Source organism: Fundulus heteroclitus, chromosome 1 (assembly GCF_011125445.2).
Source record: "Fundulus heteroclitus isolate FHET01 chromosome 1, MU-UCD_Fhet_4.1, whole genome shotgun sequence".
Classification (NCBI taxonomy): domain Eukaryota; kingdom Metazoa; phylum Chordata; class Actinopteri; order Cyprinodontiformes; family Fundulidae; genus Fundulus; species Fundulus heteroclitus.
Window position 1 is genome coordinate 14,390,450 of NC_046361.1, and position 23,638 is coordinate 14,414,087.

Sequence of the window (23,638 nt, forward strand, 5' to 3'; positions counted from 1 at the left end):
GGATGTACAGGTTTGTCTGATTGCAAGTAGAATCTGCTGTGGTCATATTTGAAAATATATAATTTTCCTAATCAAAACCATTTTTTTCCCCCAAATTCTTAATAATCCCTGAGGGGTGTGAACAACTTTCAAATCCACTGTATGGTGAAAAACGATTTTAGTGTTGTGCGCTTCATTACTAAGCCTTAAGTTAACAAAGCTTTACCTGATGTGAACCAGAGTAGACATTTTAATCTTATATATCAAACTCTCATAACAAGAGATGCAGTGTTTTATATATTAACTCTGTTGTGACTGAAACAATTACACACATTATAATCCACATTATTGTCACATTTTCAGCTTTGCTGCAAGGAAAATATATAATGAATTTTCCTTATTTAAAAAAGTAGTATAAATCTACTTTGCATGTTCAGTAAATTAGGTAAATAAATGAATATATACCACTACAAGCTGGAAAATAAATTCAGATTACTTCGGTCATTATCTTGTAATAAACATCTAAAAGCAGAAGCTGGCAAGAACATCCCAAATGGGGTGACAGCATTATGTACAATATTAAAAGATGGACAAGTCAGGAGTCTCCATGAGCTAAAAAGCAACATTACAGTCTAAGGAACCAAGCTCACCTCCTTCAAAGAAATACATTTTTCATCCCCCCCTAGAATCAGAAGTACTATCTTGTTCATGTAAACCCTTCATTTATATATATTTCTCTTTGATCTGGAGTTGTATGTTTGGAAAGACTTCTATGTGATTTTGGATCAGATCACAGGCTATGATATATCCTTATCCAAATAAGAAAAAATATTGTGTTTAGGGTTTTTATGGAGACATAATCTTAAAGGTGTAATGAACAATTTTTTTTCAGCTTCAAGGTATCACCTTATCTATTGGTTGTCATTGTGACATGCTCACCCATTGCCACTATGCGTGGTCGTTCTTTATTAGGTTCCTCTTGCTGTTAATGAGCACTTCTAGTGTTTATATATCCAGTTAGCCCGTTAGATCAGATAAGATGGTCCTGCGCTTGTGCAGTTAATCAAAAAGTGACTTGGGCATTTCTTACTAACATTTCCAGAATAACAGTCCACTATACCTTTAAGAGAAGATAGATATTTGCATAAAGTCCTTTTGGTTGCTTGCAAAAAGAAGATGGTTTTATTGATCTTCCATAGCGAGAGAAACGATTGACTGAAGAGAATTAAATATTTAACATTGAGCTGTTACCCCACAGGCCTTTAGAAAACAATCTGTCAAGGAGAAGAATATTATGAGGCGAATGCAACTCAATGAACAATGCAAGTATAGTTATTCTATGATGTAATTCAAGGCTGTTTGTTACACTTATTCAAGGCTGTTATTGAATAAGTTATTATTGTTATTATTTAACACTTTTGTTAGGGTGTGCTTTTGTTAATAAAAAGAAATGACAAAAAAAAAAACAGAGCGGGTAGAAAATCAGAAGCGTGTCTTCTCGACATTATCACATATCACCGTGTTTGGACAGATAAGCTCATTTTCATAGACATTTGCCTCCATGATACTGTGGGTGAAAAAAAGCACACTATCCCAGTCAAAACAATGGGTTTTGGATTTGGATCATCAGGTAGATCTTATGCCAATGCAAAAAGTGTGTTTAGTAATTTGAGGCTGCAATGTAAACCGAAATGCAAACAGAGCTGTACCTTTACACGGATTTCATTTTTTATTTTTTTGAGTTTTAATTTCATGAAACAGGATGGCAGAAATGTATCAGTAACATAAGTAATTCCCACAACAAAAGCATCAAGCATCAGGTTTGCTTAAACCGGATTGTTTTATATCTATTACCGTACAATATTTTCACAATATTTCTAAAAGTAAATGTGAAAATCTGAAGCAAATCCTTCAAAGTTGTGTAACATTTTATGTGTTGTGTTTTAGATAGATGAAAGAACAGGGATTTCTATGTGTCAATAGGTAACTTCTCATGTGAGCGCACAAAATTCACATGTGGGGTACGCCAAGGTTCAATATATGCTCCCACTAGCTGAGGTTATAACAAGAAACCAGATAAGTTACCATAACTATGCAGATGATACACAGCTCTACATTACAATGTCACCATGTGACTATGAACCCATCCATGTACTGAACGGAGGCTTAGAACCAATCAATGCATGGATGTGCCAAAACTTTCTCCAGTTGAACAGAAACAAAACTGACATTATTATCTTTAGAGCTAAAGAGGACAAACTAGAGTTTGCACGCAGCTTCAGTTATTACGATAAATTAGTGATCAGGCCCGAAATCTGGGTGTGGTGAAGGATTTTTTTTTTATTATTATACCTTTATTTCTACAGGCAAGTCATTAAGAACAACTTTTTATTTAAAATGGCGGCCTCACAAGTGGGGTAACCACTTAGGGAAAAGGAAGTAGGGCTAAAATAAATACAGTGCATTAGTAATACATACATAAAATACGATTTAAAACACAACAGACAACCCAAACATGACTATGAGGACACGCAACTGCAAGTGTCTGTAAACAAGGGTGATAAAATTGTTTTAAAGGATGAAATTGAGATTAGTATATCAAGTTTAATATTATTTTGCAGAGCGTTCCAGTCACGAGCGGCAGCAGATTGAAAAGAAGCAAGACCAAGGGAAGTGTTGGTTTTGGGCATACGTAATTTTAGATGAAGTGATGACCGGGTGTTGTATGTGACAGGCTTTGGCTGCTGCAGGTGACCTGAATAAGGTGGTGAGCAGCTGAGAAGGGTCTTGTAAATGAAGATGAACCAGTGAATTTTGCGTCAATGGTGAAGGCAGGGCCAGTTGATTCAGACCTGAACCTTCAAGGACACATAAAGACAGTCACAAAGTCAGCCTTCTATCACCTGAAGAACATTTCCAGGATTAAAGGACTGATGTCCCAACCAGATCTAGAGAAACTCTTCCATGCATTTATCTTTAGTTGCATTGATTACTGCAACGGTGTCTTCACAGGTCTGCCCAAAACATCAATCAGACAACTGCAGCTGATCCAGAATGCTGCTGCTCTCATTTGTACTAAAACCAGGAAGGTAGAGCACATCACCCCAGTTCTAAAGTTCTTACACTGGCTGCCTGTAGCCCAGAGAATAGACTTTAAAATGTTTCTGCTAGTTTATAAATCACTGAACGGCGCAGCACCAAAATACTTTAAAGACCTGTTGTTGCTGTATCAACCCTCCAGATCACTCAGATCATCTGGTTCTGGTCTATTCTGCTTACCCAGAGCCAGAACCAAACATGGAGAAGCAGCATTTAGTTCCTATGCTCCACAAATCTTGAACAAACTTCAAGAGAACTGCATATCAACCAAAACACTGAGTTCCTTTAAATCAAGCCTGAAAACCCACCTGTTTAGAGATGCTTTTGACCCATAACAGGACCAACAGTAACATAACAGTAAAAGGTGCCATGTTGTGTGTTGTTCTTTGCAAGCATGGATGGTCTAAGGCAGATGAGAGTCAGAGTAAGAGGTAGAGGGGTCAGGGGAAGAAGATTATGAGGAAGAGGAGTCCGTGTGCGAGGTGGAGGTGTAGCTGGAAGGACTGAAGTGACAGATGAAATTTAGGCAACTATGACTGATCATGTGGTAAATCATGGCCTTTCACTTAGAGGAGCAGGACAAAGAGTCCAAACTTTTCTCAATAGAAACACGGTTGCATCCATGGTAAGAGTTTTTCAATGGGAGAGCAGGTATTGCTGCTATATAGTATATACATCTCTATCTATTCCTATAGAGGAATTCTTCAGTGCATGGAGATGGAAAGTATATGATCACTGCCCCTATGAGCAGATGGCCTTGCTCAATGCAATGTCTGCTGCTGCACAAGATGTAGATGCAAAGTCATGTCAAGGATGAATTAGGCATGCAAGAAGATTTTTCCCAAGGTGCAAGGGAAAATATTGAATGTGACGTAGATGAGGCCATGCGGCCTATTCGTCAGGACAGAATGGACTAGAAGGAACAAACAGCCCTAGTATTTTCTGTTGGAATCTTTCATTTTTTGGAATATTTCATTTGTTGGTGCCATTTTTCTATTCAGTAATTTACGCTCATATTTAGTTATTATTTTGGATATGTTTAGTATTTACATATCATAGAATATTCAGAATTGTATTATAACTATTACTGATTTATTATGTTTATAATTTCCCTTTAGTTTAATATGCATTAAGTTTAATGATTAAAATTATCTTGAATAGATAGCTGATAGGAACTGACGCTAAGTGATGACGTTGCGAAGCTCGCGCGTCTCTGGAATATATATAAAAAACTGATGTGTGTTTAGTCACTGAAAATAAAGACGGGGCGAACACACTGTTTTCTACCATCGTTCAAACTTTAACACGCGTAGACTCGTTCATTCCGTCTGACTGAGTGGTTATTTGCATTCACCAAAAGAAAGAAATGGTCAACATTTTAAGCAAGGACATTTAGCCACTACATCATTTGTTTATCTGGAAAAAAAGAACGAAGAATCAATACAATTTGCATCACAAAATATTTGCTTCTGGATCCATTTTTTGCAAAAAGGCAAATTTGATTACAAATGACACTTCAAATAAGCTGTGTACAGTCTTTGGCTACAACGAACCAGCAATGCTCCACTGATTCACATTGAGTGTGGTATTCTGTATTTTGTTGCCCCTTGTGTAACGAATGATTGGAAGGGCTCAAACATTTGTGTGCAAGTTGTGTTGTTTGAGGGCAAATTTTGCTTTTGGTCCATATTTTAAATGTTTTGGCAGAGTTGTAACCTTTTGCAAACAAAATGTGTAATTTTGACCTTTGTTGCCACTGTTTAGGTCTCTGCGTTAACTGTTTTGAAAAATGTGGGTTTTGAATTGACTGCTGCGTCAAAGCAACTAATAAAAACTGTGATAAATACAATGCTAAAAACAACAACAAACTTACTTTAATTACTTTAATTAATGCTCTGACCTACGTTGGGAGAAAGGGAATGTTTTAAGTTGAGTTGTGTGACAGCCTGCTGAGGTCTATAGATATTGGTAAAGGTGTATTATTAGTGTAATGCAACATTAACAAAATAGCACTACGCTAATATAGTTTATATAGTTGTATCCTATAAATGTATATTGGATGATTTATCTTTACTTAATTTATTTAGCACCGGTTCTTACATTACAATATTTTTGATGATTATTTAATCTATTGTATGGATACTATAAAGCATGAGTAACATGGCTTTCTTTTGTCGGTTTTTCTTATTTATTTACTTCATTCAATTTGATCTTCGGAGTTATCCTACTGGATCAGATGTGTATTGATTGCATTAACAAAATTAAATGGTTTTATTTAATGGATTTTGGCAATGGCGCAGCTGAATAAAAAATTATAATCAATCAATAAAAAAAAAAAAAAACAAATGTGACTCCACAGCTGAATGAAAGTAATTTTAATTTAGTAAAGACACATTTTTCTTCATAATTCAAAACAAACCAAAGCATAGTTTGTGGATCAATAAAACATGTGAGAGTAAAGTACTTTAGTTTTTTAATGATTGAAAAAAATGTTTTTGTGGCTTTTTAAAATTTAAGCTGCTCATTTTCATGAGGGGAAACGCTAGAATCAAACAAACAAATTCAACATGCAAAGAAGCTTCTTTGAATCGGCATTCCCCTGAAAGATGCAAAGCACTCCTCCCTGTCATTGAAGAGACTTCCCATGAGGGAGGACCCTTCATAAACAAGCCCTGCTTCACTTTCACAGCGCACACGACCTTTACCAGCCGACGTGTTTCAGCTGAACTTATAAAATGTTTGATATTTTATTACTTTCCTCAGGATGGCTGATGCTGCAGTTGGCTGCTGGGGAGTTAGATTACACCTCTCAGGCTGACGGCATGCAGCTCCAGGGTGATTATTCCTTCGCTGGACTCTTTCCCCTCCATTACACCGATGGATCTGGCACCAGACTGCCTGCTTTGGTTCCATGTGGACAGTAAGCTGATTTCATTCCCGTCTTCTTTCACAGCCAGCATTAGTGAGGTTCTGTTTTTTTTTAATCACTCTTGTTTTTTTTGCCCACACATTTCAGGGGGAGACCCAACAAACACGGCTTCCACTTGATGCAAGCCATGAGATTCGCCGTGGAAGAGATCAACAGCGACACGGGCCCGCTGCCTCTGCTACCGGGAGTGAAGCTCGGCTACCAGATATACGACATCTGCTCCAACCCGGCCAGCGTCCTGGCCACACTGGACCTGCTGGAGCAGCAGTACCAGAACTCCAGCAACACCCAGAAATCAGTCGGTGTAATCGGGCCAGACAGCAGCAGCAAGAGTTTTGCGCCCGCTGCTCTGCTGGGGGCGTATGTGATCCCACAGGTCGGAGTCCAACGCCTTGGTTGCACCCATGAAATGTGCATTCCCTATGCCGTGCAAAGATCCCCAGTGTAGAAAAATAATTACCTATTTTGAGAAACAGGTCCCTTATCTTTTCAATATTTTGTTACGCTTCAATTTTTCAAATAATCTAATGATTTTTAGCATTAGACAAAGTCAACTTGAGTAGAGTATTATTTCATTTATTATGTGAATCAAGCTATCCAAACCAACCTGGCCCTATTAAATAAAATTTTAAAAAAGTACAGTCACCTGAACTTGAAGTGGTTGTATCTCCCCAGGCGGCTATACCTGCCATTATTAAGCTCAACCATTACTGATGAACATTTTGCATCACTGAGGAGGAACGTCGTCCATCATTCTTTACACGGCTGTTTTAATTCAGCCATTAGAGCATATTCTGGCATGAACCGCCTGTTTTAGGTCATTTCACGGCTTCTCGCCATTCAGAGGTGGCGTCCTCTGGGTTCTTGTCCAGGAACTGATGGCTGGACAGTGTCCATCAGGACTTTCTGGTTGTGATCAGAATATATCTTTCCAGTAATTACAGTGAGTCCTCCCGGTCCTGAAGCAGCAAAGTAGAGTCAGACCCTCACGCTATCACCGCCATGTTTCACTGTAGGCACTAAGTTCATTTCCTTGACGCTGGGCTAGTTTAACACTGAAAACACCTTGCTTCAGATGTTGTTCCTGATTCTTTTATGGCCTTCTGGAAAAGTAATCGATACACTCTTGGAGTAATTTTAGTAGGATGCTTTTGGGATGGTTCACCACTGTTCCAGGTTTAACAGGCAGCTGATGACAGCTCTCACTGAGGAGTCACTGGAGACCCTAACCATAAAAATGGATTTGTAATAATTTCTAGACTGATGGATGTCAGTGAGTTTTTTTTTTTAATCTATTCTTGAATCTCTTTAGATTGAAGCTTGAGATTCTGTTTTTGAGATCTTTCAGCCAACTTTACACTGTCAGTGGGTCAACTCTTCATGCCTGGCAGGCCAAAAACACGTCAATAACTATTAATTTAAGATTCAATTCAATTCAATTCAGTTTTGTTTATATGTAGCACCAATTCACAACACATGTCATCTCAAGGCACTTTACTAAGTCAAGATGTAACAAAGGGATTTACTTTTTACTTATGCGCAGGTATTTTGGGATCCCTTAATGAATTAAAGTATTATTTGAAAACTACATCTTCTCTTTATTTGGGTTTTCTTTATGTAGTATGAAATTTGTTTCATGGCCCAAATAGTTTTAAGCTCGTCCAAACAGCAAAAACAAAACAAATCTATAAAGAAAATACTGTTTTTGACCACACTTAAAATAATTGTAAATAATTTCTCACATCCTGTTTCTTACTGTAGATTTCCTACGAAGCCTCAAATGAAATGCTGAGCAACAAGCAGATGTATCCGGCATTCTTCCGCACGATCCCGAGCGACAAGAACCAGGTGGCAGCTATGATCCAACTCCTGGTTCGGTTCAACTGGATGTGGATCGCTCTTTTAGGCAGCGACAACGACTACGGACTGCAGGGTATGCAGAGCCTGTCGGAGCAGGCCTCTCAATATGGCATCTGCATCCCATACCAAGGGATCATCCCCACGGCGTCTGAGGAAACAGCTCAGACCATGAGGAACATGGTGGACAACATACTGAAGACCAAGGTCAACACCATCGTGGTGTTCTCAAGCAAGACGAAGTTCCACGACTTCCTCCCATACGTCCTGGAGAGAAACGTAACAGAAAAGGTGTGGATCGGGACAGAGGACTGGTCACCGTCCACTCTCATCTCTGGGATTCCTGGGATCCAAACCATCGGCACCGTGATCGGCATCTCTGTCAAGGATGCCGCCATTTCAGGGTTCGACGAGTTCCAGGAGAACGCGGTGAAGGCTTCACTGCAACACGTCAAAGAAGACTCCAACGTGAGCGCGAGCAACGCCAACGACTGCCTGCAGAGCACAGACCTGTACAGCCTGGCCAGGAATAACTTCTCCATGGACAAATACGACGTCACCTCCTCGTTCAACGTCTACAAGGCAGTGTATGCTTTAGCTCAGGCTCTGCATCAAGCGCTTGGTTGTGATTCTGGCGAGTGCAGCAAGAAAAGCGTGACTCCATCACAGGCAAGCTGAGGCGAACATTTCTTTTGCAGAAACCTTTTTTTTTATCAGGTGCTAAACTCTTTCCTTTTCCTCCAGCTTCTGCCGCAGCTCCGGAAAGTTCGATTTTCTCTCAGCAACTCCTCCGTGTACTTTGACAAGAACGGTGACCCACCCACCGGGTACGATATAGTGTCCTGGGTTTGGAGGGGCACGGACTGGTCTCTCAGAGTGGTAGGCTCCTTCACGCCGGACCCCATCGCCCTCACAGTGGATGCCGGTCTGATTGAGTGGCACGGCAGAGGAGACCCAGGATCAGTACGGGCCAACGCTATTTCACCTCTTTTGGTTAAAGTCAAATGAGACGCAAACATAAGCGGCATTAATCAGAGGTTGTTTTATTCTTTCTTAAGCTCTCATTAAGTTAGTAATTTGTTGTTTTTCAGTGCTGAGCCAACCCCCCCCCCCCCCCCCCCAAAAAAAAATGTTTTCTGAAATATGCCAATAAATAATGTATTTACTTATTTACTCATTTATCATTGAGTTTGGTAATTTAAATCTTGAAGTACCAAGTTTCACTGTAGTTAGACCTTAAACATATCATCAAAATCTAAAATTTAGCTTCAATGAATCCCCGTATGTGTTTGTGTTCTATCCGTCAATCCATTCATCCATCCGTTTAAATCCACATAAAATAAACTTTATGATACTATTTTATACAAATAAATAAATAAATAACGGAGCTCCTCAACTGACAACAAAAAACAAGTAGACTTGTTTTTGTTTTGTTTTAATTTTTTATGTTGGTCACCTGAATAATAATAATAATAATAATAATAATAATTGTCTGCTTTCATTGTTTTTTGAAAATTATGTCGTCAATTGAAACATTTAAACCATTAGATTTTTACTTAAATACTTTTTTTCTTTTTTTTTTTTGAGAACCTCCAGTTACTAAACTGAATAAGTTAGATGTGTCTTGCTATGGTACATTTATGTCTTTTGTCCAAAATAATGGTAATTTGTGTGTGTGTTGTTGTTTTCATTCTCTTTTCTTTCCATCCCTGCTGGAGGTGCCTCAGTCCTTCTGCTCTCCACCGTGTCCAAAAGGCCACAAGAAGCTGCTGACAGGTCAACATGCATGCTGCTTCGACTGCCAGGCCTGTCCCTCGGCCACATTCCTCAATAAAAGTGGTAAATAGTGAAAAGAAACTCAAAGCACTGAAACAATATTCACATAGAAAATATAAGATGGGATACATGAACGATGCCCTTTAAAAAAGTCTTTATTTTTCCAACCTATTTCTTCCTTAGGTATTTCTTTATTTGTTTTTCCATTGTTATTTTTCCTAAAATAGAAAAACAATTATATAAACCAAAAGAATAGTCTTGAAAAAAAACAACATGGAGTTCAGAGGGTCCACGTTTCTGAACAGCAAATGTTAAGAGTCGGGTTATGTCTCATTTTCATTTTAAGCTTCCATGTTTAGTTAAAATCCTTAGAAACAGAAGATTCAAAGTGAACTCAGCACCTTTGGTTTAAATCAACTGTTCAGTCGAACTAGTTACTTCAAACCATCCTTAGTGAGACGCTCACACATGAAAGCTGCAGCACATTAATGAACAGTTGTAGTGTTGGTCTTTAACCTGCAGGAGGCGCTACATTCACACGATGTTCTGACGGTGACGCTCAAAGAAATCACATGCTAATCAGATCCTTCAAGGAGTGTTTATGTAAATGCACATGAAAAACGCTGAAAAATAAAGCGATGATTACAAAAAAAATTTAAACATACTTCTGTGTGACTAAAATATATATATATAAAAAATTAATTCTACCTTCCTGTTTTTTTCTGCTTCAGATCCAACAGACTGTCAGGCCTGTCTGCCGGAGCAGTGGGCTCCCCCGTCCAGCGAGGAGTGTCTGAACAGGACCGTGGTACTGCTGGACTGGCAGCACCCTCTCTCCATAGCTCTCCTCTTCTTTTTGGCCGCCTGCGTCCTCCTGACCTCCAGCACCGCCCTCGTCCTCCTGCTCAACCTGAACACGCCGGTGGCCAAGTCCGCCGGAGGCCGCACCTGCCTCCTGATGCTGGCAGCCCTGACCGTCGGCGCCTTGAGCACCTTGTGCCACTTTGGCCATCCGTCCCCGCTGGCCTGCGTCCTGAAGCAGCCTCTGTTCACCATCAGCTTCTCCGTGTGCCTGGCCTGCATCGCGGTGCGCTCCCTCCAGGTCGTCTGCATCTTTAAGTTTTCTTCCAAGCTGCCGCCGGTTTACGACAGGTGGATGAAAAAGGGGGGTCCGGAGGTCACCATCTTCCTGGTGTCCGCCGTCATCTTGTTCATCTCTGTGCTGCGGGTGTCCCTCGACACGCCGCAGCCTTCCCAGGACCTGCAGTTCTACCGGGACAAAATCGTGCAGGAATGCAGCAAAACCCTCTCTGTGGGCTCCGGCATCGAGCTGGCTTACGTCTCCATCCTCAGTGTCCTCTGCTTCGCGTTCAGTTACATGGGGAAGGACCTCCCCGCCAACTACAACGAAGCCAAGTGCGTCACTTTCAGCCTGATGGTGTACATGATCTCCTGGATAAGCTTCTTCACCCTCTACCTCATCAACAGGGAGACGTTCACCATGGCGGCGCAGGTGTTCGCAACGCTCTTCAGTGTCCTGGCCTTCCTGGCTGGATACTTCCTCCCCAAAATGTACATTATCGTGCTGAGGCCGCAGATGAACACAACAGCGCACTTCCAGAACTGCATCCAGATGTACACCATGAACAAAAACTGAGCGGTTTGAGGGTCCAAACCACTAACCTCAACTAATTAGGATTTTAGACTCATTTTACAAATAAAAATCTAGAAAAAGTAGGGTGTAAATACACATTAGTCACCCCCTTTTACCCAGATACCCCTTAATGAAATCCAGAACAACCTGCTTTCAGAAGTCCATTTATTAGCAAATAGAGTCCACTTGTATATAATTTGATAAGATAAGATAAGATAGTCTTTATTGATCTCACAATGGAGAAATTCACTCGTCACATCGGCTCATACAAGAAGGTGCAGAGTAGGGAAGGTGCATTCAGTTATATACAGTGAATCTTCATATCTACAATGGATCAAAAAGAATACCAAAAAAAACACAAAAAAGGAAATAGGAATGGGCATATGATGTCTTATTTACATTCTTAGTGGTCTATATATATATATAAACATATCTATATACTTAAATATATACATATATCTATGTGCCTACATACATACGTACCTACGCGTATATATGTGCATATACATACGTGCATACATTTGTACATACATACATACATACATGTGTACTGACTTATTTTCAGGTGTTGATAGCAGCAGAAGTCACTACATCAGGATTATTGCACGGGTTGTAGGACAGTGTATTAATTAGATTATTGCACATTAGGTATTGCACATTACTTATTACAGTTATGGTCACAGTTACAGTGCAGCATTGTAAAATCTCATCGTAAATTGAGCTGGCCAAGGAGGCTTTAGTTGGGGAAGATTAGTAACCAAACGGCTCCATGAAGACCAGGGAACACAGCAGGCATCTCAGGGGTAAAGAGTAACAGAGAGACTGTGGCACAACGGCAGACACACCAAGACACGGCCGGCCACCTACACTGACAGGCCAGATAAATGAGAGCTTTAGGCAGAAAAGCGGCAAAAAAAGCCTATAGTAATCCAGGAGGAGATCTGCACTTCACAAATATGACCTTTCTGCAAGTGTGGCAAGATGCATTAGTTGCATTGTTGCTAAAAGCCATGAGTCCCTGCTAGAGCTTGCTAAAAACCACAATATAGGGCACACAGCAAACTTTGCAGCCAACATGCAAATTTTACTATTCGGCAGGAAGTTAATACCTTTAACAAAACATCCTCGCTGTAAAACACGCTGGCGGCTACAGTGGTAGGGTTGAGATCTCCAGTGACACTGACCCCAGGAATACTTGAAAACTGATGCCCACAGACGCTCTCTGTTCACGTTAACTGAGACGGACATGTTTTCCAAAGAAGAACGAGTAAAATTGTCGCCTCCAAAGACAAACCCCAAAGAACTTTGGTTGTAATCGCAGCAAAACGTGTTTCTACAAATTCATAAATGAAGGGGATGGATGCATTTTAATGCTACAGCTTGTCATGTCTCATTGAGTTTCATTATTATGTTTTACATTCGGATGTCCTATTGCAAACAATCTGGATGAAATATTATAAAGCTTGTGTTTATAATGTGGCAAAAAAGTAAAAAATCAAGGGGTGCTGAACATTTTCGCAAGATGCTGTCTGTGTCACCTTAATTTCATCTGTTTATATCATAAATGTTATTTTACCATTATCAATTTTTTTTGTCTCTTAGAGTAGCATCCATTAGACCCCAGTTATTTAAAAGCAATGGTGTAAACTAATAAGTAGAATAAAATCTGGAATTGAATATGATTTTTATCGTGTTTACCATTAAAAAAAAATAATATTTCATTGATTTAATGAAAAGGGATTTGTTTTCTGTTGCCCCATGCGAGAAAGATCCTCAAAGATAATGTAGGAACACGTTGAGATAAAATGAATAAAACGGATTGTCATCATGAAATGTTTGGAAATATTTTGTTGTTAACTTGGAAAGTGTATGTGCAAAGGTTTCAATGCTGATACCTGTAGATCTGGCTGCTGTGGGTTCAGGTTAGTTTTACCTTAAGCATCCATCATTAATTCATTATTTAAACACATTTTAAATAATAATTAATAATCAGATTCAGCAGTTTCTAGCTGGATGTACGGTCTGGACCTTGACTGGGCCAGTTTAGCACATGAATCAGCTTTGATCTCAACCATGTTTAGGGGTTGTCTCAAATTCTCTGCAGCTAACAGGGGGGTTTCTTCTGGGATTATTTTGCATGTGGTTCCATTCATCTTCCTATGGACACTGACCAGCTAACCTGTTCCTGCTGAAGAAAAGCCTAATGCTGCCACCGCCATCTTTGACTGTGTGTGCATGTTGATGCACCACGTTAGTTTTCCTCTCTGCTCGGATCCTCGGTCTCCAGGATTTTCACTCACATTCTCCCAGCACACCAAACAAATTAAGACGAAGTCGCTTACATTTAGTAATTACTGGTCAGCTGACTTCTGTTGTAAATCGCTTGATCTAGATTTTGTTTAGAGATGTCAGAGTGGAGGGGGCTGAATTTAAAAGCCCTCTTAATGTTTCAGATTTTTCTTTCAACAAAATGTAAAAAAAAAAAAAAAAATATGCATCCTTTTCCTTCCGCTACAGAAAATACGCGGTACTTTGTTTTGGTCTAACACATATAATCCCTATTTTAAAAGCCATTACAGCTGGTGGTTGCTACGTTCAGGGGCTTAGTATAAAACACCTTTTGATTTTATAGAAGCTGAGACAAATGTGACAAAGTTCAAAGGGTATGAATACGAAGGAAAAGCCATTGTACGTTAAAAAAAAGAACTACACATTTGATAAAGTCCTTCTGCTTTGGCTGGTTTAACAAGTAAAATGATATTTTCTGTGTTACAACGATGAGAGACGGTTGGTTGCATAAAACTAAATCTAAAAACTGCAGCATGGCATCACACACACCATGTAAAATGAATGCTACATCACTTTGTGTGTGTGTGTGTGTGTGTGTGTGTGTGTGTGTGTATGTGCACTGTTGGCTGCTGTTTGCCAGAGGAGAGATGAAAGGGCCCTTTGTAACAGGGAGGTCAGCACTATTGACCAGTAGACGTGTGAGTAGAGTCCGAGCCGGGCTTTCCCACAGTCTGTCTGTCCACTCGCAGCCAAAGACCCTCCGTCAACAATCGAAGTGTGCCACGGCTGAACAAGCAGGAGTTTTATTGTCGCAGCACATAAAGGCCACAGCGACGGCGCTCTGGAGTTCAGAAGTCTTATTCACGATTGATTCTGGTTTAGAAAAAAAATAAATAGCTCAGATTCAGTAAATTTTTCTTTTTTCTCTTTACTTGTTTACCTGTTGTTTAGTACCCAAAGAGATAAACCTTTAGTTTGAAAAAAATAAATAAATCACATATGAACCTGGAGATGGAAACTTTGTTGTTTTCTTGTTTAAATAAATTTCAGCCGCAACGTTTCGCACCAGTGATATCAGACGATACACGAGAAGGATTCTGACATTCATCCTGATTTAGTCAACTTTGCAACAGATTATTCCGCAGATTATTCCGCAGAAACAATTACTAATCTTGTCTTTAATGGCTTCTCACTGGGAGGTACCGATGCATCAATCTCTGTTTAATTATTCCCAGGATGCCCATCAGGGGACACAGCCTGTACTCCCCTGGGTGGCTGCTGAGGGTCAGATAAGCAGCGGCTCCTGATGAGAGGGAGGCAGCACCTCCGTATCAGTCTGATTCATTTAACGGGAAGGGTTTTATCTCTACTGGTCACCTTGAGATCGCTTCATCGCTTATTATCGTACGTGACTCCTGGTGATTCAAGCCACAGCTATCGCTGCACCACGTGGCTTTGTTATGATAATAATACCCCAGAGATGAGGAGCGGCTCCTCCAGGGACGTCGGGTCAGACATCCTGAATAGCAGGAGCTATCATAACCCCTGGAGATGATGACGAGCTTCCTGGTCTGCAGGCAGGCAGGCCTCCCCCCTTAGTGGGTTACTCCTAGGGCTGAACGATTTTGGAAAATAACCTAATTGCGATTTTTTTTTCTTAATATTGCAATTTAATGCGATTTTTTTCCCCAGTTTAATTTATCATGTCTTTTTAAACATATACAAACAACAAATCAATTTGTTTCCTCGCTGTGCAGATTAGTTGCTAAAACACCGGCAGCATCTAAACTCAGAGCAGAAATGATTACGTTCTGACTACGATATATTTCAAACAAAATTGCAATTTGGACTTTTCTCTGCGTTAACCACAAGCAACAAAAATGGCCTCTAAATAAAGATGTTTGTAAACAAGGACTATTTAAAACAAGAACTTTTAATGTTTCTATTAATCAGAATATTATTCAAGAGAACAGCTTTTAGTTGATTTGGACATCAATCCTTGTTGAACATAAAGTCCAACCAACAAACAAGTCTATGTGTTAAACTGATTGACCAGTACTTAATGCTATGTATGATTATATAAACTCTAAAACAAGTAATACAATTAGATTATCTCACTGCTGCAACTGTCTTCCCTTCCATGTGGAGGCAAACCCACTTTAAACATTTTACCAACACCTAATGGACGTGTCTGACTCACTAATTGTTACATAGCCAAAAATTGCAGACTCTGCGATTTGGAAATTGCGTTTTTTTATATTGAAAATGCGATTAATTGTTCAGCCCTAGTTACTCCCACTGCCAACTCAAATGCAGAGGTTCTCCAGCTGCAGGAGCAGATCCTCCATCAAGCCTCAGCGCACAGCAGGACAGCAGCGCCAGCTGAGGTCCAGTGTGAAGGCGGAGACTTTCTGAGATGTGAGCGGACATGTTTTCTCCCTCTCTGTGGAGGAAACATACCATTTCCACCCAGCTGATTCAGGGCGTCGCTGTGAAGCTTTACTTTCTCATCGCGTTGATGAAAAGGCCCGTGTTAGACGCTGTAATCTGTAAAACGTCCTCTTGTAAATGCTGATTCTTTGTGTAACTCATGAAAAGCAGATGCCCGCTCTACTGAGCACGACTGCTATGCTTACTTTAGCGCTCTTTATACATTTTATGGCTCTTTATATACTTTATGGTTGTGAATGATAATGTCAGTCAAAGGTTTGGGCTCAACAAGTCAATATTTTGGTGATTCATGTAACACAATTCAGGAGCTGTTGCCTTTACAGTAATAAAGAGAGGATTTGATGAAATTATGAAATAGACAGGGCGCTTTAAATGTGTGTTGCATGTATTTGCTTGCTTTGCTTACCAACAACTTGTGGTTTTGGTTAGTGCAGCGCATAAAAAGCATACAGCTATTAAACACAGGTTAGTTCTTTTATTGTAATGGGCCAAGAAATCTCGTTCTTCATGCATTTTCTTTTCATTCCTGCATTTGTCCCTAAACTATCCCCCAAACATGTATAGACAGAGCCACACTTATTAGCACCACTGGTATAACAGTGTTTAAGAAGCCTTAAATGTTTTCATCGCATACTGTGCTGCCGTATCCTTCCCAGAAAGATGTAGGAAACCCCAACTCCACTGGCTGGTATAATTAGTACCTCCTGTCAACACTTTGGAGGCTCTGTTTTGCAGATAGGACGATGTTCTCCTAGAATACTTCACAAGGTTGCAACATGCAGCTCTCTTTTTTTATGCTCTGTTTTCCTGCAGGTTTTCTTTAGGACGTCTGTTGACTGAGACAGACGTGGGAGAACTTTGGTTTTGTGTCTGGTGACCAGTTTCCTTGTTGATTTGGGAATGTGTTATGAATCACGTTCCAACTGACTGACTCAGTAGCAACACATCAAGTTCAAACAATGCAAATTATTTAGTTCTTATCAAGATAAAAAAAAATTACCTCTAGAAGTGTTAGATAATTTATGTTGATTTAAAGTTGATTTTTAATTTTAAGTGTTCAACTTTACACTAAAATCTTAAATCAATCTTCTCAAGTGAAATTACCCTGCTGCACAGACAGATAATTTCATATGTTTTGAGCACATTTTCCCTGATATTTAGCTTCTTTTATTCTGATTTTGCACATCCACTTTTTGCAGTGCAATGCCATGCACTCTGACAAGCTTGTCTTGACAAAGAGGAACAGGCCCACATAATCGCCGGTCCTCATATGATGCTTAACGGTGGGAAAACGAGGTGAAAGATGACGCTTTGCTGCGGTTCTCCTATAGAGAGTATTTGGAGGGTTGTTGTATTTTTACCTCCTGTACCGTCCTGCTGATTTAAATAAAGAAGATAAACAGCTGCAAGATCTGTGTCACCTTGTGTGGAGAGTTAAACAACAACAACAAAAAAGAAAAACAGAAACCTATACATAACCATTTAAATGTTCCTAGAAACTCTGATCAAAATTATAAAGTAAAGTAGAAATAAAATTCTTTAGTTGCATTTATTGTGGGGATTGTGGAGGTTACTAATAATTATAAAAGAGATTATTTTGTTTACATCAATTCTTCAAAAGATTTTGTTGTCCTGTTGAATAAATGTTCTCAAGTTAATGGTTGAATTTTTTTTAAAGTTGCCAGAGTAAGATGTTACCACTATTATAAAAGATAGATTCATTAAAGTTGTTTTAAACACGTTATCAGTGGGACAAAAAAAATACTGCACTGTCAGCAATGTCTTATAGTGGAAATGTGTAAAAGTCCCTTTTCTTTTATGTGTTTCTTTGGTGTCTTCCAACAAGGTTCAGATTTGTATAAATCAAATTAATGCACCCATGCTCCTTAAGATATAAGTTACAACATGTTGCTGCAAAGTGACTCAGTTACAGTTTAAAGTACTTGAAATTAAAATACTTTAGAAAGTTTCAAGCAGAATTTGGTTCCTCTTCTTTTTTCATAAACTGGCAAATGCTAAAACTTAGATTTGTGTTTCCTGGTGCTTTGTAAACTTACCTTTATAAGATTAAATTGAAGGAAAATGGTGCATATTGTACAAAATTCTGTAGGAAAATTAAGATGGAAAAGCATTACTTAGAGTTGTATTCAGTCACTTTTGCCCCTAAACATGATCCAATGCAACCAATTGTCTTCAGAAGTCATCTAATCAGTAGAGCCCACCTGTGTGAATCCAGTTGTTCTTTGAAGGCTTGAGAGGTTCTTTAGAGAACATTAGTGAACCTCATCATGGAAAGCAATGAACGCAGCAGACAGGTCAGGGAGAAAGGTTTAAGCAGGTGCATAAATCAATAACCTAAGCTTTCTAAAACCCCAAGATCTCATTCTAAACATGTTAATGTGTGGGGATGTGCACATCTTGAAGGACATGTCAGCATCATTGAGGTCAGAATGAGTGCGTTTGAGTCTCTCTTACTTTTTATAATAGCATCTCGATAATAATTATGTTGATTTATATCAATAGAAAACACAATGAGTTCTGGAACGTACGCTCAGATAAGTGAACCAGAGCAGTTGTGCACTTTGTGTTAATAATTAATTTCCAGGTAACACAGGACAGATGTGCTTGTTGGGTTAAAATCTACGTTTAAGTTTGTCATATTTACCCACAAAACTCTATTTTCTGGCAAATTTTAACAAATCTGGCCTATATCGAAGAATGCAAAAGGGAAGTAAGAAAGCCTCAAGAAGTGCTGTTCCCAGTTTGCATCAAATCACGTACGGCACGTAGCAAAGATGTGGCAGAAGGGGGTTCCGGTGAGATGGAACCAAAGCTTTCTGGGAAAATTACAAAACAGTGGCAGAAAACTGACCATTCCTACCCTAAAATATGCTGTGGGGATGCTTTTCTTCACTGTAGCAATAACATCTGGAAGAGGCTGCAAAAAAGTTGACCCAATGCTATTCATTGCTTTAAACCCCCACAAATATGTTCTGCTTCCTGTTGGTGCATCCTGTAGAACCTCAATAAAATACACTGAAGTGTGTAGTTACATAAAACATAAACAAAAAGAAGTAGGAATACGTCTTTCTGAACCCAACCTATAAATTTAATGGATTATTTATGCATAACCTGTTTCCTCTTAAAGGTCATAAACTAGCAATTATGTCAAAGACCTGCATGGCAGAGTAGAATAAGGCACAAAGTAAAACAGAAACATTCAACCACAGTCTGAAGCACTTTGTTCACACATTATACTTATACACATTGATAGTTATGTTTAATAGGTTTTAAAGTCAGATTAAATTTGTTCTTATTATGTGTCAAACTGTCAATATCTGCCACAAAAACCAGAAACTCTAAACTGAGGATGAAAATACTCACTTTTTAAATGATTGCATCTTTTTTATTATTATTAATTGTCATACAAGCTTTAGGAATCACAAAAAAAAGCAAAAACCTGAAAGAAAACAATGACATCGACGTCCAGTCGCACAGTGTCAGTACATACATCGTCTTGGCTGCACGCAGGCACACAGAAAATAGGCTGCTACTCAAAATGTGGCATAGAAAGGTTAAAACAGAAGAGAAATATTCTCAACAAAGGCTGTCAGTAACACACAGTAAGGCAGAAACATACACTGTTACATAAAGCAGACCCAAAATAAACTCCACCGGAGTAAACATTCACAGAGTTCGACAAAAACTATCGCCGCTCAAACTGAAACTCTCAGATTTGAAGCCAAAGAAAAACAAATCATTTAGTAAGGGAGAGCAACAAATCGCTTTTACTTGTCCATCAATGTGATGAGACAACAGGTGAGCCCGGACGGAGCGGGCAGGATGGAAACGTATTTCCTACACGGTGAGGGAGAGAGCCGGTCCCCTCAGATCTTTAAGTCTCTACCACGGCCTCCACACGGGGCCTCTGCCGCTGTCCTGCTGTGTGCCGGGTCTGAGCGGGGAGCAGCCGCCGGCTCTCTGCGTCTCATGGAGAGTCTGGTCTTGCTGCTGGAGGACGTGCTGAGGACCACCGGGGGCCTCGGCGGCCGAGCCGACCGACAGAAAATGCACCGAGTCCCTGAGGCAGTGGGAGTAGCTGTGGCTGAAGTCGGCGTGACAGAGGCCCGCCTGCAGCTGCTGCCTCAGGAAGCTCACCGTCATCTCCAGGATGTCCGCCTTCTCCAGCTTGGAGTTGGGCTCCTGCTTGTGGAACTCCTTCTCCAGGATGACTTTGAGCTGCTCTATGCAGGTGTTGATGCGGTCCCTGCGCATTTTCTCCACTATGGGTTTCCTTAACTACGAAAGAAACAGACAGACAGGTAAGAAACTAAGCTTTTACCCTAAAATCAACAAAAAAAAGTGGGTTTATACTCACTTTGATGTTGTCTCTATCGGACATCCTCAGGTGGTGGACAGAGGAGTAGCTGTTGGGGCAGGGGGACATGTCTGTGCAGGTGAGCCGAGCTGCTTCTGGCAGGCAACACACTCGCTTCTGACGCCTCTGGAGGAGCTGCCCCTGCTTTTATACCGCCTCATTAGCATGACAAAGCCATGTGGCTCAAGCCGGGCTGGGGTTCCCACAGTCGGACCAGTGGGACTCCCAGCGCAACAATGGAGGACGCGTCAATAAATCTGAGAGAACGTATCTGTGCCTGGTGTGGCTCCCAAGATAAGCAACAGGTAATTAAAAGTGTATCAAGGGGGTCATCTGAGAATGTGTCACGTCAGACTGGGATTTTTTTTTAAAATGCATTAAAAGGGAAGCAATACAGAAAAGGGATCACCGCTGCACAAAAGTCCTTGAATATTTCCTTTAGAGTCTGAGCTGCTGGATTCAGATCGTGTGTAACTAATTACTCATCCTGCTGTACATCCAGAGTATCTTCTTACCCCCAAAAACTGTTGCACTCAGTCTTCAATTATTCATGGTCACATTTGGTATTTCTTGTGTGGCCACAGAGGAAATCTGCTATCACTCAGGGTCTGCAGACCCGCCGTCAAATTAGTGTCCTCAGTGGCAAGACGAGTGGGCTGGCCGAGTCCCCCCCCCCAGAGGGCCCGTGTCACTGGATGGCCCCAGATGTGTGGCTGGCCTTGTGTGAGCGGTCCCGGCTCGTTGTTTTCCCAACATCAGGATGAATGTGTGCGGCTCCTCGATGATCCTCTGGGAATGTTAATTGACCTTGTGTCGCGGCGCGAACAGAAACCCTGTGTCTGGGTCCATCTGGGAAAAATCAAGGCCACTGGTATGGTGCGCTGTGCACGGCTTTGGTTTGGTTAGCGGCTTCACTCACCAGCAACAGTACTCATCATTTTAAATAGCTAAAAAGTGTATTTATACATGTATTTTTATAAAGGTGCAAGGGGCATGATAACCTGCAAATATAGTATAGGTCAACTGTATACAGCACCTTACAAAAGTATTCATATCCCTGAAGCTTTTACACTTTTTGTTACATTACAATCTTCTATGTATGTCTTTGGGATTTACTGTGACAGACAAACACATTTTCTGTAATTGGAAAGTCCAAATAATTCAATCATTCATGTGTAAATCTCTGAAGTTCTTCTTCTGTTCCTGCGTTTGGCGGACACCCTGACCCAAAGCGGCCCCTAAGTGAGGATTTACTCTCTATCATCTCTGCACCTCTGGACTCTGAAATGTTTACCTTTCAGTAAAACATCTCAAGCCGAGTCAGACAGACCATGTGCGATCGTCACTTTTTAGGTCTTTCCACAGAGTCTCAATAAGATTTAGGGCACAAACCAGTGTGCTCTAATCTAAACCACTCTGTTGTAGCTCTGGCTGCTTGTTTAGTTGTTGTTGTTCTGAAAGGTGAACCTCTGCTCCATGTCTCTTGTCCTTTACAGCCTCTAACAGGTTTCCCTCCAAGTTAGTCCTGTATTTAGCAGCTTCCATTGTCCCATCAGCTCTAAACAGCGCCCCTGTGGCATCTCTCTTCCATAAACGTCACATTCGTGGAGTTCATCGCTGCCGGTTGTCCTGGCGAGAGATTCTTCCACCCAACCACTGGATCTCTGCAGCTCCTCTACTGTTGTCTTGGCCCACTTTAACGTAATTAACGTTGCCCTTGCCTACATACAGTAATTGTCCCACTTAGTTTCAGGTTTCGTTCAGTCTGAGTGTATTACTTTTGATAACCATTGACTATATTTGTCATATTCTGTATGCTTGCCCTTACTACACAGTCTCTTATTCTTAGCTTCGTCATTATGTCTTTACCTTTGTGTGAATCTGCATGCTTCATTTTGCCTGACACTTTATCTCAGGTTAACCTGAATATCCCCACTGAGGGACAATAAAGGATATTTCTATTCGGTTTCTACCCTCCCTGTCAGTTTGGGTCAGGTCTTCGAAGGCTTGTATGTTTGTGGTACTTCTGTTTTCAGACGGCGGATCGAGCACGGTGCTCGGTGAGATGTTGAAACCGTGAGGCGTTGCTTTTTAACCTAACTCAGCTTTTTTGACGTCTTCAAAGTAGGGCTGAACAATTAATCGCATTTTCAATAATATCGCGATTTAAAAAAAACGCAATTTCCAAATCGCAGAGTCTGCAATTTTTGGCTATGTAACAATTAGGGAATTAGACATGTCCATTAGGTGTTGGTAAAATGTTTGAAGTGGGTTTGCCTCCACATGGAAGGGAAGACAGTTGCAGCAGTGAGATAATCTAATTTTATTACTTGTTTTAGAGTTTATATAATCATACATAGCATTAGGTACTGGTCAATCAGTTTAATACATAGACTTGTTTGTTGGTTGCACTTTATGTTCAACAAGAATTGATGTCAAAATCTACTAAAAGCTGTTCTCTTGAACAATATTCTGATTAATAGAAACATTAAAAGTTCTTGTTTTAAATAGTCCTTGTTTACAAACGTCTTTATTTAGAGGCCATTTTTGTTGCTTGTGGTTAATGCAGAGAAAAGTCAAAATTGCAATTTTGGTTGAAATTAATCGTTGGCAGAAAGCAATCATTTCATGAGTTTAGATGCTGTGGGTGTTTTAGCAACTAATCCACATGGCGAGGAAACAAATTGATTTGTTGTTTGTATATGTTTAAAAAGACATGATAAATTAAACTTATTAGATTATTTTCCAAAATCGTTCAGCCCTACTTCAAAGCGTTCCCCCCTGACCTCTGTGGGGGGGGGGGGGGGTGTCACAGCTTTCCTCGCGCTCAGGTGTAATCGCACACACGTGGAATCCGTGTTTACCGATGAGGTGAATCTCTGTATCTCTGAATCTGAAGTCATGCAGATTAGTTTGAAAATCTCATAAAGGTTTGTGATGTCAGGAAAATTTGGTGCTTAACATTTTTTTTCAAATCCCCCCCCCCCCACTCTTCACGTTCGTTTTGTATTCAAAGTATAAAACGGAGGCTTCTGTCTGTTCTTGTCATACCTGACATGTCAGTGTAAAATCAGACCCCCCCCCCCCCCCACCCCCCCTAAAGGCTAGTGTGCGACACACTGTTGCTGCAGCTCTTTGTCTACAAGTGTGTGGGAAGATGGCTTCCCCTCCCACCAGCAGCCCGAGAGCTCCGAATTCCTCCCATAAAATCCCGTCCATCACTGAG

The 23,638-nt window shown here is 40.4% G+C and overlaps 2 protein-coding genes across 2 annotated transcripts; one reads left to right on the forward strand and one right to left on the reverse strand.

The window, feature by feature from the left end:
* Window positions 1–5,813: 5,813 nt before the first annotated feature.
* Window positions 5,814–11,523, forward strand: LOC105936382 (taste receptor type 1 member 1). Its single transcript, XM_012877177.3, has 6 exons — window positions 5,814–5,998; window positions 6,095–6,383; window positions 7,769–8,533; window positions 8,609–8,827; window positions 9,583–9,703; window positions 10,372–11,523. The coding sequence occupies exons 1-6, from the start codon at window positions 5,814–5,816 to the stop codon at window positions 11,295–11,297; spliced, it is 2,505 nt and encodes an 834-aa protein (XP_012732631.2). The 3' UTR covers window positions 11,298–11,523.
* Window positions 11,524–19,837: 8,314 nt separating this feature from the next.
* her12 (hairy-related 12) lies at window positions 19,838–20,552 on the reverse strand. The gene is made up of 2 exons (XM_012877178.3): window positions 20,413–20,552; window positions 19,838–20,333 (listed from the first exon to the last, which is right to left on the reverse strand). Exons 1-2 carry the CDS (start codon window positions 20,479–20,481, stop codon window positions 19,938–19,940), a joined length of 465 nt encoding a protein of 154 aa, XP_012732632.1. The 5' UTR covers window positions 20,482–20,552; the 3' UTR covers window positions 19,838–19,937.
* Between the last annotated feature and the right edge of the window lie 3,086 nt (window positions 20,553–23,638).

Excerpts from the sequence above, each read along its gene's own strand:
- her12 (XM_012877178.3), bottom strand. The coding sequence starts at position 20,481 with ATGTCCCCCTGCCCCAACAGCTACTCCTCTGTCCACCACCTGAGGATG. Across the intron at positions 20,334-20,412 it reads CCGATAGAGACAACATCAAA|TTAAGGAAACCCATAGTGGA; the intron begins GTGAGTATAAAC and ends TTTCTTTCGTAG.
- LOC105936382 (XM_012877177.3), top strand. The coding sequence starts at position 5,814 with ATGTTTGATATTTTATTACTTTCCTCAGGATGGCTGATGCTGCAGTTG. Across the intron at positions 6,384-7,768 it reads GGGCGTATGTGATCCCACAG|ATTTCCTACGAAGCCTCAAA; the intron begins GTCGGAGTCCAA and ends TTCTTACTGTAG. Across the intron at positions 9,704-10,371 it reads CACATTCCTCAATAAAAGTG|ATCCAACAGACTGTCAGGCC; the intron begins GTAAATAGTGAA and ends TTTCTGCTTCAG.